This window comes from Macaca mulatta, chromosome 10 (assembly GCF_049350105.2).
Source record: "Macaca mulatta isolate MMU2019108-1 chromosome 10, T2T-MMU8v2.0, whole genome shotgun sequence".
In the NCBI taxonomy this organism is placed as follows: domain Eukaryota; kingdom Metazoa; phylum Chordata; class Mammalia; order Primates; family Cercopithecidae; genus Macaca; species Macaca mulatta.
This window is the reverse complement of record NC_133415.1, coordinates 11,755,492-11,768,245: the sequence shown is the minus strand read 5'-3', so window position 1 is coordinate 11,768,245 and position 12,754 is coordinate 11,755,492. Positions and strand designations below refer to the sequence as shown.

Genomic DNA, 12,754 nt, shown 5'->3' with positions numbered 1-12,754 from the left:
CTTGAACTCCTAGCCTCAAAGCAATCTCCCTGCCTTAGCCTTCCAAAGTGCTGGGATTAGAGGCATGAGTCACTGTACCCAGTCCATTTGATTTTTAAAATAGATACTAGTATTCTGATGAAATTCTTCATCTTTCCTGTCTTCTTGTTCATATTAATATTAATCATAATTTTAAAGTACCTATCTTATACATTCAGAATCTAGATTACTGTGGATCTGTTTCTGTTGTCTACTTTTCTCCTATATTTCTGGCCGGTTTTTCATTTCCTAGTATGCTTGGTAACTTTGGGTTGAAAGCCAAAATTTTTAATGAAAAATTTTAAGAGCTCTCAAGAAAGGATTGAATTGTCTTCTGGAAGGCAGATGGAATACAAGTCAATCACTTTACTCTAGGTGAAATAGGTTTTATTAATAGTATTTGTGAGGGCTACTCAACTTCTCGTTCGTCCTCATACTCTAGGGTGTAGCCTATCGGGGTCCCAGTGGAAAGCCTGGAGTGTTTCCCATGACTCCTACCATTTGCTGTATCCTGAACTCTGACATTTGTTTCCTTGTATCACAAGATCATCAGAATCTCTGCATAGTTCACTGGCCTTTTAGAAGCCGCTTCCCATTTAGTTTCTTGGCATCTCATCCTGAATGCAGGCAGCTTAGCAGTAGGCAAATGTTTCAGTAAGAAATGACAGAAAGATTTTTAGGATTTCTTCTCTGTGATTCCCTCCCTCTGGAATATGGGCCCTTCAAGTCCCTGACACCTTGAAAGCCCAAACTCCTACCATGTCTCCCAAGCTCAGTGAGACTGTGGAAAGCCTACGCCTCTGATTTTTCTTCAGCTTCTATTATCTCGCTCTGAGAACTGGCAAATGACTCAAGGTGGGGAAACTAAGGTGAATGAGGGACTCATAATTTCCTTCCCCCGGCGTCTTAACCTATTATGTATTTTCTACTTGGTTGTTTGATGATGACTTCAAACCAACTTTTAATAATTTCCTAGATTTAATAAGTATTTTTGGTAGTAGAATTAGACCAATACTATCTATTATAAGCAGACAAAAAATTCTCCTTGTTAACCAGTTTTAGAGGAACTTCTTGCTAAATTTTAAGTGTACTTGGTACACTCAAAACAACCAAAAAGTATTTTCAATGATCTTCTTGTGGTATTCATGAAATAAATGAACCAAACGTATCCACTTCCCAGGGACAGCCAGGCACATAAGCCATCAGAGCCATCATAACCAATACTAACTGGTTTCCACATCAGCAGTCTCAGAAGAAAAGTTAATTGGTTGACAAAACTGAGAATCAGTTTTACTACCTTTAGGCTATTCAATATCAAAAAATTCTCGAAAGAGCACCAAGGAAAATCTTTTATTACTCATTGACCTTACTAATACCAATATAAATTTATTTAACTTCAACATGGTGGCTTCCATTGTTTACATTTATATGTACTTTTGATCTGGGTTTGAGTCTGTTTAAAAGATTCGCATTAAAATCTTTGTATTGGCCAGACACAGTGGATCATGCCTGTGACGCCAGAGCTTTGGGAGGCTGAGGCAGGAGGATCACTTGAGGCCAGGAGTTCAAGACCAACCTGGGCAAAATAGCAAGACGCCCACCTCCACACACACAAAAATAAAATTAGTCAGGTGTGGTGGCATGCACCTGTAGTCCTAGCTACTTGGAAGGCTGAGGGGCAGAAGGATTGCTTGAGCCCAGGAGTTTGAAGCTTCAGTGAGCCATGATTGCATTGATTGCAACAGAATAAGACGCTGTCCCTAATAAAAATAAATAAATTTTAATTTATATTTATATGAGTTGGTTAGCACTATTATATGTAAGAACCAATAAAACTACTACTTAGTCTTTGAAAAATTCATAAACAAAAAATTATTATTTTACTAATAAACTTTAAAGTAGAAAGCATAATTATTTAATGGAGGATGTAGTAACTGACAGCCAATAACCTGAAATCTCAACTGGCTTTATCCTTTATTACCCAGTCTAAACAATATTGCAATCTTCTTAATGTTTTTTATATCTTTATAATATAAAAATATATAATATATACTATAAAAAGGACAAGATCCCCCGTCCCTTTTGTGCAATCAGTACACAGCCCTTTTTAAAAGGGCACACATACATCCGTGTGTATGTGGGGGTGTGTGTATATACCAATATACATAATAACCAATTCTTTTTCATATAATCTCTTAATAAGTAACCTACATGTCTAACAGAAAGCATTTACTTCATGCTGGTTCCTTCTAATTTGGTCTGTACCAAAATTGCTCAGAACTTATGGTAATATATTCAACGAAGGACTCAGAACCCACAGTGATGAATTATCTATTGGCCCTTTAATAAAAGGGGTACTTTCCCAACTAAAAAGTATGTGTATGGTATGTACATTTTAGTATCACTGATGAAGACTGAAAGGAGGGAACCAAAAAAGGAGACAGAAAGCAGAGAAAAGTAAAATAATGCTTCAAAAGAGGTTTTTTGTTTTGTTTTTGTTTTTGGTGGACTCACCCCATGTGGTTGTCTTGAGGATTTTATCATCCATCTGAATGCTGGATTGTGGTGGTTTCTGGCAGGCCTTGTTGATTACAGTCTCCTTTGCTGGGTCAAATATTTTGAATGAGGGAGAGAGATAGAGTGTTTCTACAGAGGCCTGGTTATGGAAAGTAGAATTTGACTTTGATATCCTTAAGTTGGGGCTGATAAACTCCTCTTTACTTGACGACCAACATGCTGGTAAAATTGTCAATGTTTTAAGACCTTCTGCAGCTGATTGCTTTTCTAAAGGTGTTTCCAAGAGGTTTTCTGTTACAGTATTTGTAAGGGTACCATCTGATCTCTTGTCCAAACTCACATCTGTCTGCCCAGATGGACTATTTTCTGAGACAGTAGGCACAGCATCTATAAAATAACAAATAAGGGCTATAATCAAAAAATAAAACTGAAAATACTCTATTTCAAATCTGTTGCAATTTTAATAAATAGGATTTCTTAATGTCATAACAGAATTCTTTCCTATTTAGCCCTTCTGCTTTCTTACTATGCTTCTATATTCTGCCTATTTAAAGTACACCCAAGCTATAATTGACGCCTTAGTCATTTTGGTAGCTGCCTTCTCCCTCTCTCCTCAGTGAAGCACAAAGCAAGGAAAGCTTCAAATAACTTGTCTTTAAATATTTCTCCCTTCACCCACTTATCTGTCGCTGAAACCACCATATTTTTAGTACTTTCCAACTTTCATCTTTTTTACAAGATAAACTAGGGAAAATATGCCACATCATACTGGTCTATCCTTACAGAACCCTCAGCTACCAAAAAAAAAAAAAAAAAAAAAAAAAAAAAAGAGCTTTCTCCCCCAAAATGAAGAATGTATTCTTCCACACAGTTTCTATATACAAGGCACATTAAAGAAACTCAATGCTTTAGGTAGAAGCTTAAGTTTAATAAATGCTTTGTCTATATGGAAGAAAGGAAACAATCTTTCAGAGATGTTCTGACAATTAGTAAAATGTAACTTCCACTGGGTTGGAGATCTTTGTCCATTCTAGTGGTTAATATCACCGAAGTACCTAGAATATAACAGACAATATTTATTACAAATAGGAGACAATGAAGGAATTCTAAGAAACTGAAACTTCAGGTGGGCCTGATCTAGGAATGTCTATTGAATCAATGCGTCATAGACCTGGTCCAAGTTTCTAGATGCAAATTGCTAGGAACACTCTCAGCGCCAGGGCTTGCTCTGCAACAGCTCCATCTGAACGGGGATATGAAAAGAAAGACCATTATTTTTATGAGGTTGTGTTCGTGAAATGAGAAGCGTAATGAGATAGAAGAGGGCCAAAGGAAGAGGTTATCTTCTGAAGCTCCCAAAAGGGACACAGAAATTGTGTGATTCACTATCGAGTGATTATACATCACGATGTATGTCATAAAATACTTCAGAATGCACATTTATATGCTATCCTCATCACTTTTGGGCTCTGCGTTATTAAAGAAAAGAAACTGTCCTTTGTCTCTAAAAACCTTCCTTTTCATTTTCATCTGCAGTTGGAGGTTAGCCTTAGCAAAAAAGCTGCTGGTATGTACCACAGAATTAGACAGTTCAAGAAATTTATATTGCTATCTTCACCAGAAATTCCATTTTTCCTCCATCCTCTCATCTTTTAAAATTCAATTCAAGTATCACTTTCTCTTTAAAGCTTGCCCTGACCCTCTTCTTTCCTCACCCTATCCTATTATTGCCTATCTTCACATGTCCTGTTTGAAGCTCTGTGAGTAATTATAACAGTTCATATCTCATTTATTACAAGTCTTGTCCCCTACCTGACAAAAGTCTCCTTGAGACCTTACAAGGAGTCATCTTCGTGTCCCAGCACCTAACAGTGCCATTCCCAGAGGACAGGTTCAATGAATGCTCACTGGGTACAAGGGAAACTGAAGCACAAAGATGAAAGAAAAGTAACGCCTTCATTTTTCTAAACTGAATATAGTTTAACTGCTTAATAATGATGAAAGGAAATAGGTAGATGAAAAGAACCTCTCCTAAAATATTCCTAATTTGCATATGACTGAAATATATTTAGATGATTGAAAGTCTGTTAAAAATACTAATATAAGCCAAGCGCAGTGCCTGTAGTCCCAGCTACTGGGAGGCTGAGGTGGGAAAATCACTTGAGCCCAGGAGTTCGAGATCAGCCTGGGCAACATTGTGAGACCCCATTTCTATGAAAAAAAAAAAAAAAACCCAACAAACCCAAACTAATATATTCCTAGTAGAATACTAGATTACTAGATTTATGGTATTTCAAAGTGACTTTGCATACCACCACATTTATATCAAAGCATTATTAAAAGTGAATTTTAGTTAAATATTTTTCCACTGACTTTCATTTTACATCTGAGAAAAACAGGACAAAAATGTTTTGCTCTATATGTAACAAGAACATCTTAAAATTTAGCAATATTAAACTAGGACATTTCAGAATGACTAGATCTTTCTGATGAAAATATTCACAGCACTTAATCTAAATCTCAAAATTGGGATGCATAAAGTTGTCTGTATGGCTGCCATTTTAAGGTTTAGAAAAAAGTTTAAAATGAAACAAATGAACAAATCCTTAAAATTCAATGAAGCAAACCAGACAGAAGTCATTCCATTTCTATCCACCCCCTTTCCCAATAGCTGAGGAAGAACAGGCTGCAATCTTTTGGTTGCTTGGTCTTTTGCTAAAGTTGCTAACTTTTTAAATGAATCAAATACTCTGACCTAGAAGAAGCCAAATGAAAAATAATGATTTGAAATGCATAGTACATTATTTCAAAGAGAAAAATGTTTACTTACACAGAAAGCTAAAGAGTCTTGAAGATTCTAGAAAGCAAGTGGTACCAGGTTTCTCTTCCATCAGCCTTTGTCCACCTCTGCTGTCTATGCAATGCGTCAAATTATTCCTCTCCAATTCAATTACTACTTTATAGTTTATATTTGAAAATCCTTCAAAAACTGCCTCTTGTGTCAGTGAGAAAGTACAAATTCCTTGGGTTTCAAAGGCCCTCCATTGCTTGCTTTCTATTGCTACTCAACAGGAAACAAACCCTCAGTCAGGCCATTCTCCCTGTCACTCCATATGCCATGAGCATTTAGGTCCATGTAGCTTCATTCTCCATGTTAACACAGGGCTCTTGACCATTACCACTGATTCCCCACCCTGCACTCCAACACTGGAATACCCTCCTCTTCTCTGCCTATTTAAATCCTTTTAAACCCTACTATTCCTTAAATACTACTTCTAGAAGCTATTTCCAATCATGCCTACCACTCTATCTTAATCCTTCCCTTCTCTGAGGTAATATTTCTATAAACTCATTTTTCACTTAATTATATGCTATTTAGTGCCTATCACGTATCATATTAAGTTCCTGTATTTTGACTTTGTAACCTGCATCATGCTTTTGCATATAGGAGGTGTCAAATGTTTGTTAAATTTAGCTATGTCTTAATTTATAAATTATTTAATATCAACTTTATATGTTGATTTTGTATATAACAATGTATACTGTATTTGAAGCCTAAAAATAGGAATGGTCCACCAAGAAATAATTGTTAGTACCCACTATTTACACTGGACTGTATTAGACGCAGGACGTATGCATAAGTGGAAGTCACAATTCCTATTGTCAATGAACGAACGTCAATGAACAATGAATTCCTATTGTCAATGAACACAGTATGGATTATATATATATAGATAGAGACATATGCACATACAAACTTGTGTAAATGTACACATATACACACAGGTATATGTATGATAAACACATAAAAATAACTAATAATATAAGTTACCAGTTCAATTTCACAGTGTCTAAAAAATTGTAGCTTTCCAATAAATGAATGAACAGGAATATACTTGCTCAACAGCAATTTGAACATGTTTTAGTTTGGATACCCCAAAAGGCAGACTTGGATGCAAGTAATTTGGCCAGTGATTTGAAGAAGCACAAACGAGGGACCGGGAAAGTTAAAACAAAGAAGGGACAAAAGTCAATAAAGAGTATATTAACAAGCAAGTTACTGTTATGGGAAAATGAGGGCCACTCCTGTTGGGTTGCCTCAGAACTGTTCTCCCAGGGATGACAAGGTGGAATATTTTTTCAATAACTCTTACTATCACTGGTTGAGGGTTGACTCTGGGCATTAAATCCCTGCAACTTCCAGGCTGCCCTGCACTTAGGATGAACAAGTCTAAGGGCTCTGGAGAAAGCTCCTGGGTAGAGAAGAAGAGAGATGCAGGTACTTTCAGCGTAAATGGGAACTGGTCACCAAGGCTGCAGCAGTACTCAGAGGAAGGTCAAGAGAGTATGGGGTGGGGCATCAACAGTACCAGCTACAAGATATAATCACTCTCCCCTACTTTCTCAAAACCCACTGAAATGACAGAAGTGGAATAAAAAGGCATCAACCAGAGGGGAAATAGAACAGAAGAGAAGAGAGGACAACAAAAGATAAGAAATGTCAACAAATTTTGTGAAAAGGAGAAGTTTGTGGAGGATTAGAAGCAGCAAAACCTAAATGCCTGTAGAGGGGAAAGCCAATCTGATGGAAATCAGTTCTCACAACATAACTCCAGAAAGTTTTAGAAACTGGGGAGTGGGTATTTTAGAGGTCTGAGAACTTTGTAGCTTTGTTTTGGGGAAAGCATCTTCATTCAAAGATAGTTGTATCTTGTTAGGTAGAAAAAGAGGGTTGTTTTTGTTGCTTGGAAATTTAAATGTGTAGAATGCGTATGATGCTGAGTAGGCAATGGATGGGCTGTGCAGCTACTGAGCTGCTGTGTCAGCTTCATACGCACACCCTTCTATACTCTTGCTTTGTGATACTGGAGCTGGGACACCACATACTACGTTCATACTTTGCCAGTTAGCTTTTTGTTAGGTGCTGTCAACAAGAGGTGCTAGAGATAGATGGGAAGGTTAGAGTATGAAGAGAGGACTTGCTCCTTCCTGTTTGTCCCCCGCTCCTGACTACAACACCCTTGCAACGCTTCTCCACTCCATCAGTGGGGAAGATGGAAAGAATGTGTTCTTGCCAGTTTGCACTTTTCCACACTTGTAGAAGCAGCCTTATCATACTCTCTTAATATTAGCACCCGCCAACCAGCACCCCCTCCTAAAAGGCCTGGGTTACCACCCCATAGAGCCCCTTCTCCAAGCTTCTAAATTTGAATAACTCCTCCAGCGTTAGGGCGGGTAACTTATCCCTGCAGTTGCTACCTTCATGATATCCTGGTACAGGCTGAGTGTCCCTTATTGGAATTGCTTGGGACCAGAAGTGTTTTAGATTTTGGACTTTTTCAGACTTTGGAATATCTGCATTATACTACCAGCTGACCATACCTAATCTGAAAATTCAAAATCTGAAATGCTCCAACTAGCATTTCTTTGAGCATGACGTTTGAGCATTATGTAGTGCTAAAAAAAATTTTGGATTTTGGATTTTCCGATTAGATGTGCTTAACCTATACTCTTTTTTTGCCCTTTCTGTTTTTAATACTTAATATTTTTGTATTAAATTCTCTCTATTGTATCATATTTTTGTGATAATGGCAGAGTAGTTCCAAGTGGACCAATTCTCCTGTAGATAACAGCCAGAAAATTAAAAAATATACAGAAACCAATAACCTGAAGGCATAGGAGGGGGACCAAAAGTAGGGAGAAACTAGAGAGGGAGAAGAGTTAGAAGGCAGAGAACGCTGGGGAAGTTTGCTGTTTTTCCAACTTGCTACCCTGAATCCAGCCAGCTCTACAGTGATTGGCTAAAAGTGGGCTAAAACCATAGTCTTAACTGGCTTGTAAGAACCAGAAAACAAGATTTGGAGCTACCATAGCACTGGAAAGGGGAGAAATCTGGTAAAAACAAAACAAAACAAAACTACAGAGAAAACCATACCTGCTATCATTATAGTCAAACTGCTGATAATCAAACATAAAAATGAAAATCTTGAAAGTACCCAAAGAAAGATGACCCATTCTATATAAGGGAAGAATGAGATCAATGATGACTGACTTCTCATCAGAAATAACAGAGGCTAGAAGATAGCAGAATGACATCATTTTTTTAATGCTTAAAAAAAAAACAACAACTGTCAATGCAGAATTCTATATCCAGCAACAATATTCTTTAAAATTGAAGGCAAAAATCAAAACATTGTAATATAAACAAAAACTAAGAGAATGAATTGCCAGTAAAAAAAAACTTTATAACAAGAATTGCTAATGGAATTACTTCGGGTTGAAGATAAAGTATACCAAATGGAAAGTTGGATCTTTAGGAAGAAATAAAGAGTTCTAAAAATGGAAAATATATAGGTGAATGTAAAAGACTGTTTTTACTCTTATTTTTTTAAATAAAATATATGTAACTCTTTAAAAAAAAGTAACAATTTGTGTGGAGTGTTATAACGAATGTAAATATAATTTAAATGACTATAGCAGCAGTCCCCAAGCTTTTTGGCACCAGGGACTGCTTTTGTGGAAGATAATTTTTCCACAGAACAGGGTGTGGGGGGTATGGTTTGGGGATGAAACTGTTTTACCTCAGATCATGTGGCATTAGATTCTCATGAGGAGTGTGCAACCTAGAGCCCTCGCTTTACAGTTCACAATAGGGTGCTCCTATGAGAATCTAATGCCGCTGCTGATCTGACAGGAGGCAGAGCTCAGGCGGCAATGCTAGCTCACTTGCTTCTCACCTTCTGCTGTGCGGCCCAGTTCCTAACAGGTTACAGACTGCTACCAGTCCATGGGCCGGGGCTGGGGACTCCTGGACTATAGCATAAATGATGAGATGGTAAATAGACCTATATGGTTGCAATATTCTTATATTTTATATGCAATGGTGACACAATATTAACTCTAAATAGACTGTGAATACCTAAAGGTATATAATTTAATCCCTTGGTATAACTACCAAGGCTGATAGGTAAAGTGGAATTCTAAAAATTATTGACTTAGCTCAAAAGAAGGAAGGTAGGTAGGAACAGAGGCACGAAACACCAATGAAACAAGGAGAAAGTAATAGAAAAATAGTAGTTGTAAAGCCAACCATTTCAATACCCACAGTAAATGCAATTAACAGGCACAAATTTTCAGACTGGATAAAAAAGATCTAATTATATACTGTATACAAGAGACACCCTATAAAAACAACATTGCAAATGGGTTGAAAGTAAATGCTTTATAAAGATATACCATGGAACGATAAGTATAAGAAAGCTGAGTGGCTGTATTAATATTAGATAAAATACACTTTAAGACCAGGGGTATTTGTAGAGATAAAAAGGCATATTTCATAATGACAAAAGGGCCAATCATCTGGCAGATACAAACATAAATGTATATATGCCTTAGAACAGTGCTTTAAAATACATGAAGCAAAATCTGACGGAATTGAAGAACTAGCTAGGCGCAGTGGCTCATGCCTGTAATCCCAGCATTTTGGGAGGCCAAAGCAGGTGGATCGCTTGAGCCCAGGAATTTGAGAATAGCTTGGGCAACATAGTGAGACCTCGCCTCAAAAACAAAACAACGACGACAACAACAACAACAAAAAACACCTCGAGAATTAAAGAAAGAACTAGCTAAATCCAACTAAGTCATATTTAGAGAGTTTAACACCCTTCACTCAGTGATGGATAAAACAAGTAGACAAAGTATCAGCGGGATCTAGAAGACTTAACATCAACTACCTCGACCTAATAGACATTTATAAAGCTCCTATGGCAGAAAACACATTTTCTTTGCAAGTGTGCAAGTACCCATGGTCTATTCACTGAGATGGTCCATGTGCTGGACTAAGTCTCAATAAGCTTTAAAAGCCCAAAGCCTTCTATTAGGTTCTCTGGACACAATGGAATTGAATGTAGAAATAACAATGTACTTAGCAGAAACTCCTAAATATTTGGAAATTTAGAAAACATACTTCAAATACTCATGGGTCAAAGAAGAAATTTATACATTTTAAGCATGTACAGTTTATTGAATGGTAATCATACCTCAGTAAAGCTGCTAACCTCATAGCTGGTGTATTTTTTGGTCTCCTGACCAGATTCTGACATATATAATGCTTTAGGAAAATTATTGCTGTATCTTTAATTGAAATTCTCTGGGGTTGGGAGATAATAGAAATAAGAAAACTAGGAGACCAGTGAAATAATTCAGATTGTAAGGTTAATTTAATACCAAAATAAATACTAAGCAACTACAAATTCAGGCATTGTGTTAGGTTTAGAGGTATAAAGATATGTGAGAGATTCAAACAAGTGATGTCTGAACCAAGCTGAAAGCATGAGGAAAAAGTCAAGCAAGAGAAGAAGGACACAAAGATGTCCAAGTAAAGGGAATAATTTCAGCAAAGAAATGAAGGCTGTACACAATGTGCTGTGTGGTAGTGGCCGGGCAGGTACAAAGCATTCAGCATTACGAGCGCACAGTGCACACAGAGAGCAGAGGAGCTCAATCTGGAGACATAGACGGAACCAGGGCTGGCAGACGTTTTGACAGACAGGATTGATGCGAAAGAATGAAATTGAAATCTTAAGACAATTTCTTTGAAACTCATTCCTCTTCAGATGCCTCCAACGAACTTTGCTGGCTCTCCTCCTATCTGTCTAAGCAATCTTCTCAACATTCTTCCTGGCCCTGTTTCCTGTGAAATGTAAACACTGTCTGTCCTTGACTTTCCTCTTCCGCCTCTACAATCTCCCAGGGTGATGTCATTTATTATTATACTTACACTAGATCTAGACGGTCACCTGTGGACAAGTAATTCACACATTTTAATCCTGAACCCTGACCTCTGCTGATTTTTAGCCCTAAATATCTACCTATTTATCTGTTCGGGGAAGTCGTATCATCCTCCAGCCTCCTCATCCTTGGGTGTTTGCTTCACCTCTGTTAATATGACCAGCAGCTTCCCAGTCGCTCAGGTTATTTTGGAACTATGGTTGTTACCACAGCCTCTAAGAGGTCTCTCCAGCTTACCCCTCAGGCCACTCTACACGGCCCAGTCAGAGTGACCTTTCTAAAACGAGCATCAGATGTTATTTCCCCCCAGCACTTCTTCAAATTATTTAACACGGGTTACAAGGCTCTGCATCCATTAGTCCCTGTTTACCTCTCTTGCCTCATCTTGTGCTACTATTCTAAAGCTGTAGGATCCAGCTCTACTTCTTTCAGTCTTCAAATTCTGTGCTCCCCCTCAGCACTAAGCCTTCACCTGTGCTGATCTTTTTGCCTGAAATGTTCCTTGTCTCTTTATATCAAACTGATTTTCAGCTTCCAGATTCATGTCCCTTAAAAAATCATGTGTTTCCATGCCTCTGTGTTTTTGCTCATGTTGTTCCCTCAGCCTAGAATATCCTCTTCCTCACCCTTCTTTTCCATCAAAAATGGTTTCATTCTTCAAGGCCTCATGCAAACACTACCTCCTTAGTGAAATCTTCTATCCTTCATGTTAAAATGAATCTATTTTCTCTGCTATTACATAGTACAATGTGAATACTCACATTTTCCATTGATTTCATTATTTCAAATATTCATTCATTTGTCAAATGTTTATTAAGTACAAGGACGTCTTAGACACTATTATAAGCTCTGGAAATACAGGGGTAAACAAAGTTATTATTTATAACTTCTTATATGTTTATAGAGCCGTCACCTATAGGGTACTGCAAACCCCTCAGGTCACAGATCCTATTCAACTTGTTCAACCCACAGGCAACTAGCAGAGTATACCTGTAGTCACTTGATAAGTGTGTGTTCAATGAATCATAAGCTGGATGATTTGGTCATTAAAAGAGACTCAACTATAGAGAAAGAAGAGGTCTTTACTTAGTCCCTTTGATCCTAGAGATCAAGTGACTTGCTCAGGATCACACCATGATTAAAGAGCAGAACTAGAACTAGAATCCCAGATTCCCAAATCCCAAATCAATGTTATTTACTAGGGGAATAAAAGAAGGAATAGAGAAGTATGGGAGAACCAGCTGCACCTGGTTTTTTCTTTACTAACAATTCTAACAGCTTGATGTGTACGTGTTCATAACCGTAAAGCGACTCGACTTCCCCTTGGGCTCACTCCATTTGTCCCTGGTGCTGCTCCTGGAGGTGCAGGACCATGGGAATGGGAATGGAGCTGAGTCAGCACACAGATGGCCTGTGTATCTGTGCTGCT

General features: G+C 37.7%; 1 protein-coding gene and 1 long non-coding RNA gene across 2 annotated transcripts in view; one reads left to right on the top strand and one right to left on the bottom strand.

Moving 5' to 3' along the window:
* ENTHD1 (ENTH domain containing 1) overlaps positions 1-12,754 on the bottom strand; it is a 148,571-nt gene that overhangs the window by 23,843 nt on the left and 111,974 nt on the right. Inside the window, exon 6 of the mRNA XM_001099911.5 lies at positions 2,533-2,922. Coding sequence (XP_001099911.1) covers positions 2,533-2,922 — 390 coding nt within the window. The remainder of the gene's footprint in view (positions 1-2,532; positions 2,923-12,754) is intronic.
* Positions 1-12,754, top strand: part of LOC144331683 (uncharacterized) — an 84,475-nt gene that overhangs the window by 42,966 nt on the left and 28,755 nt on the right. The gene's annotated exons all lie outside the window — the stretch shown is intronic.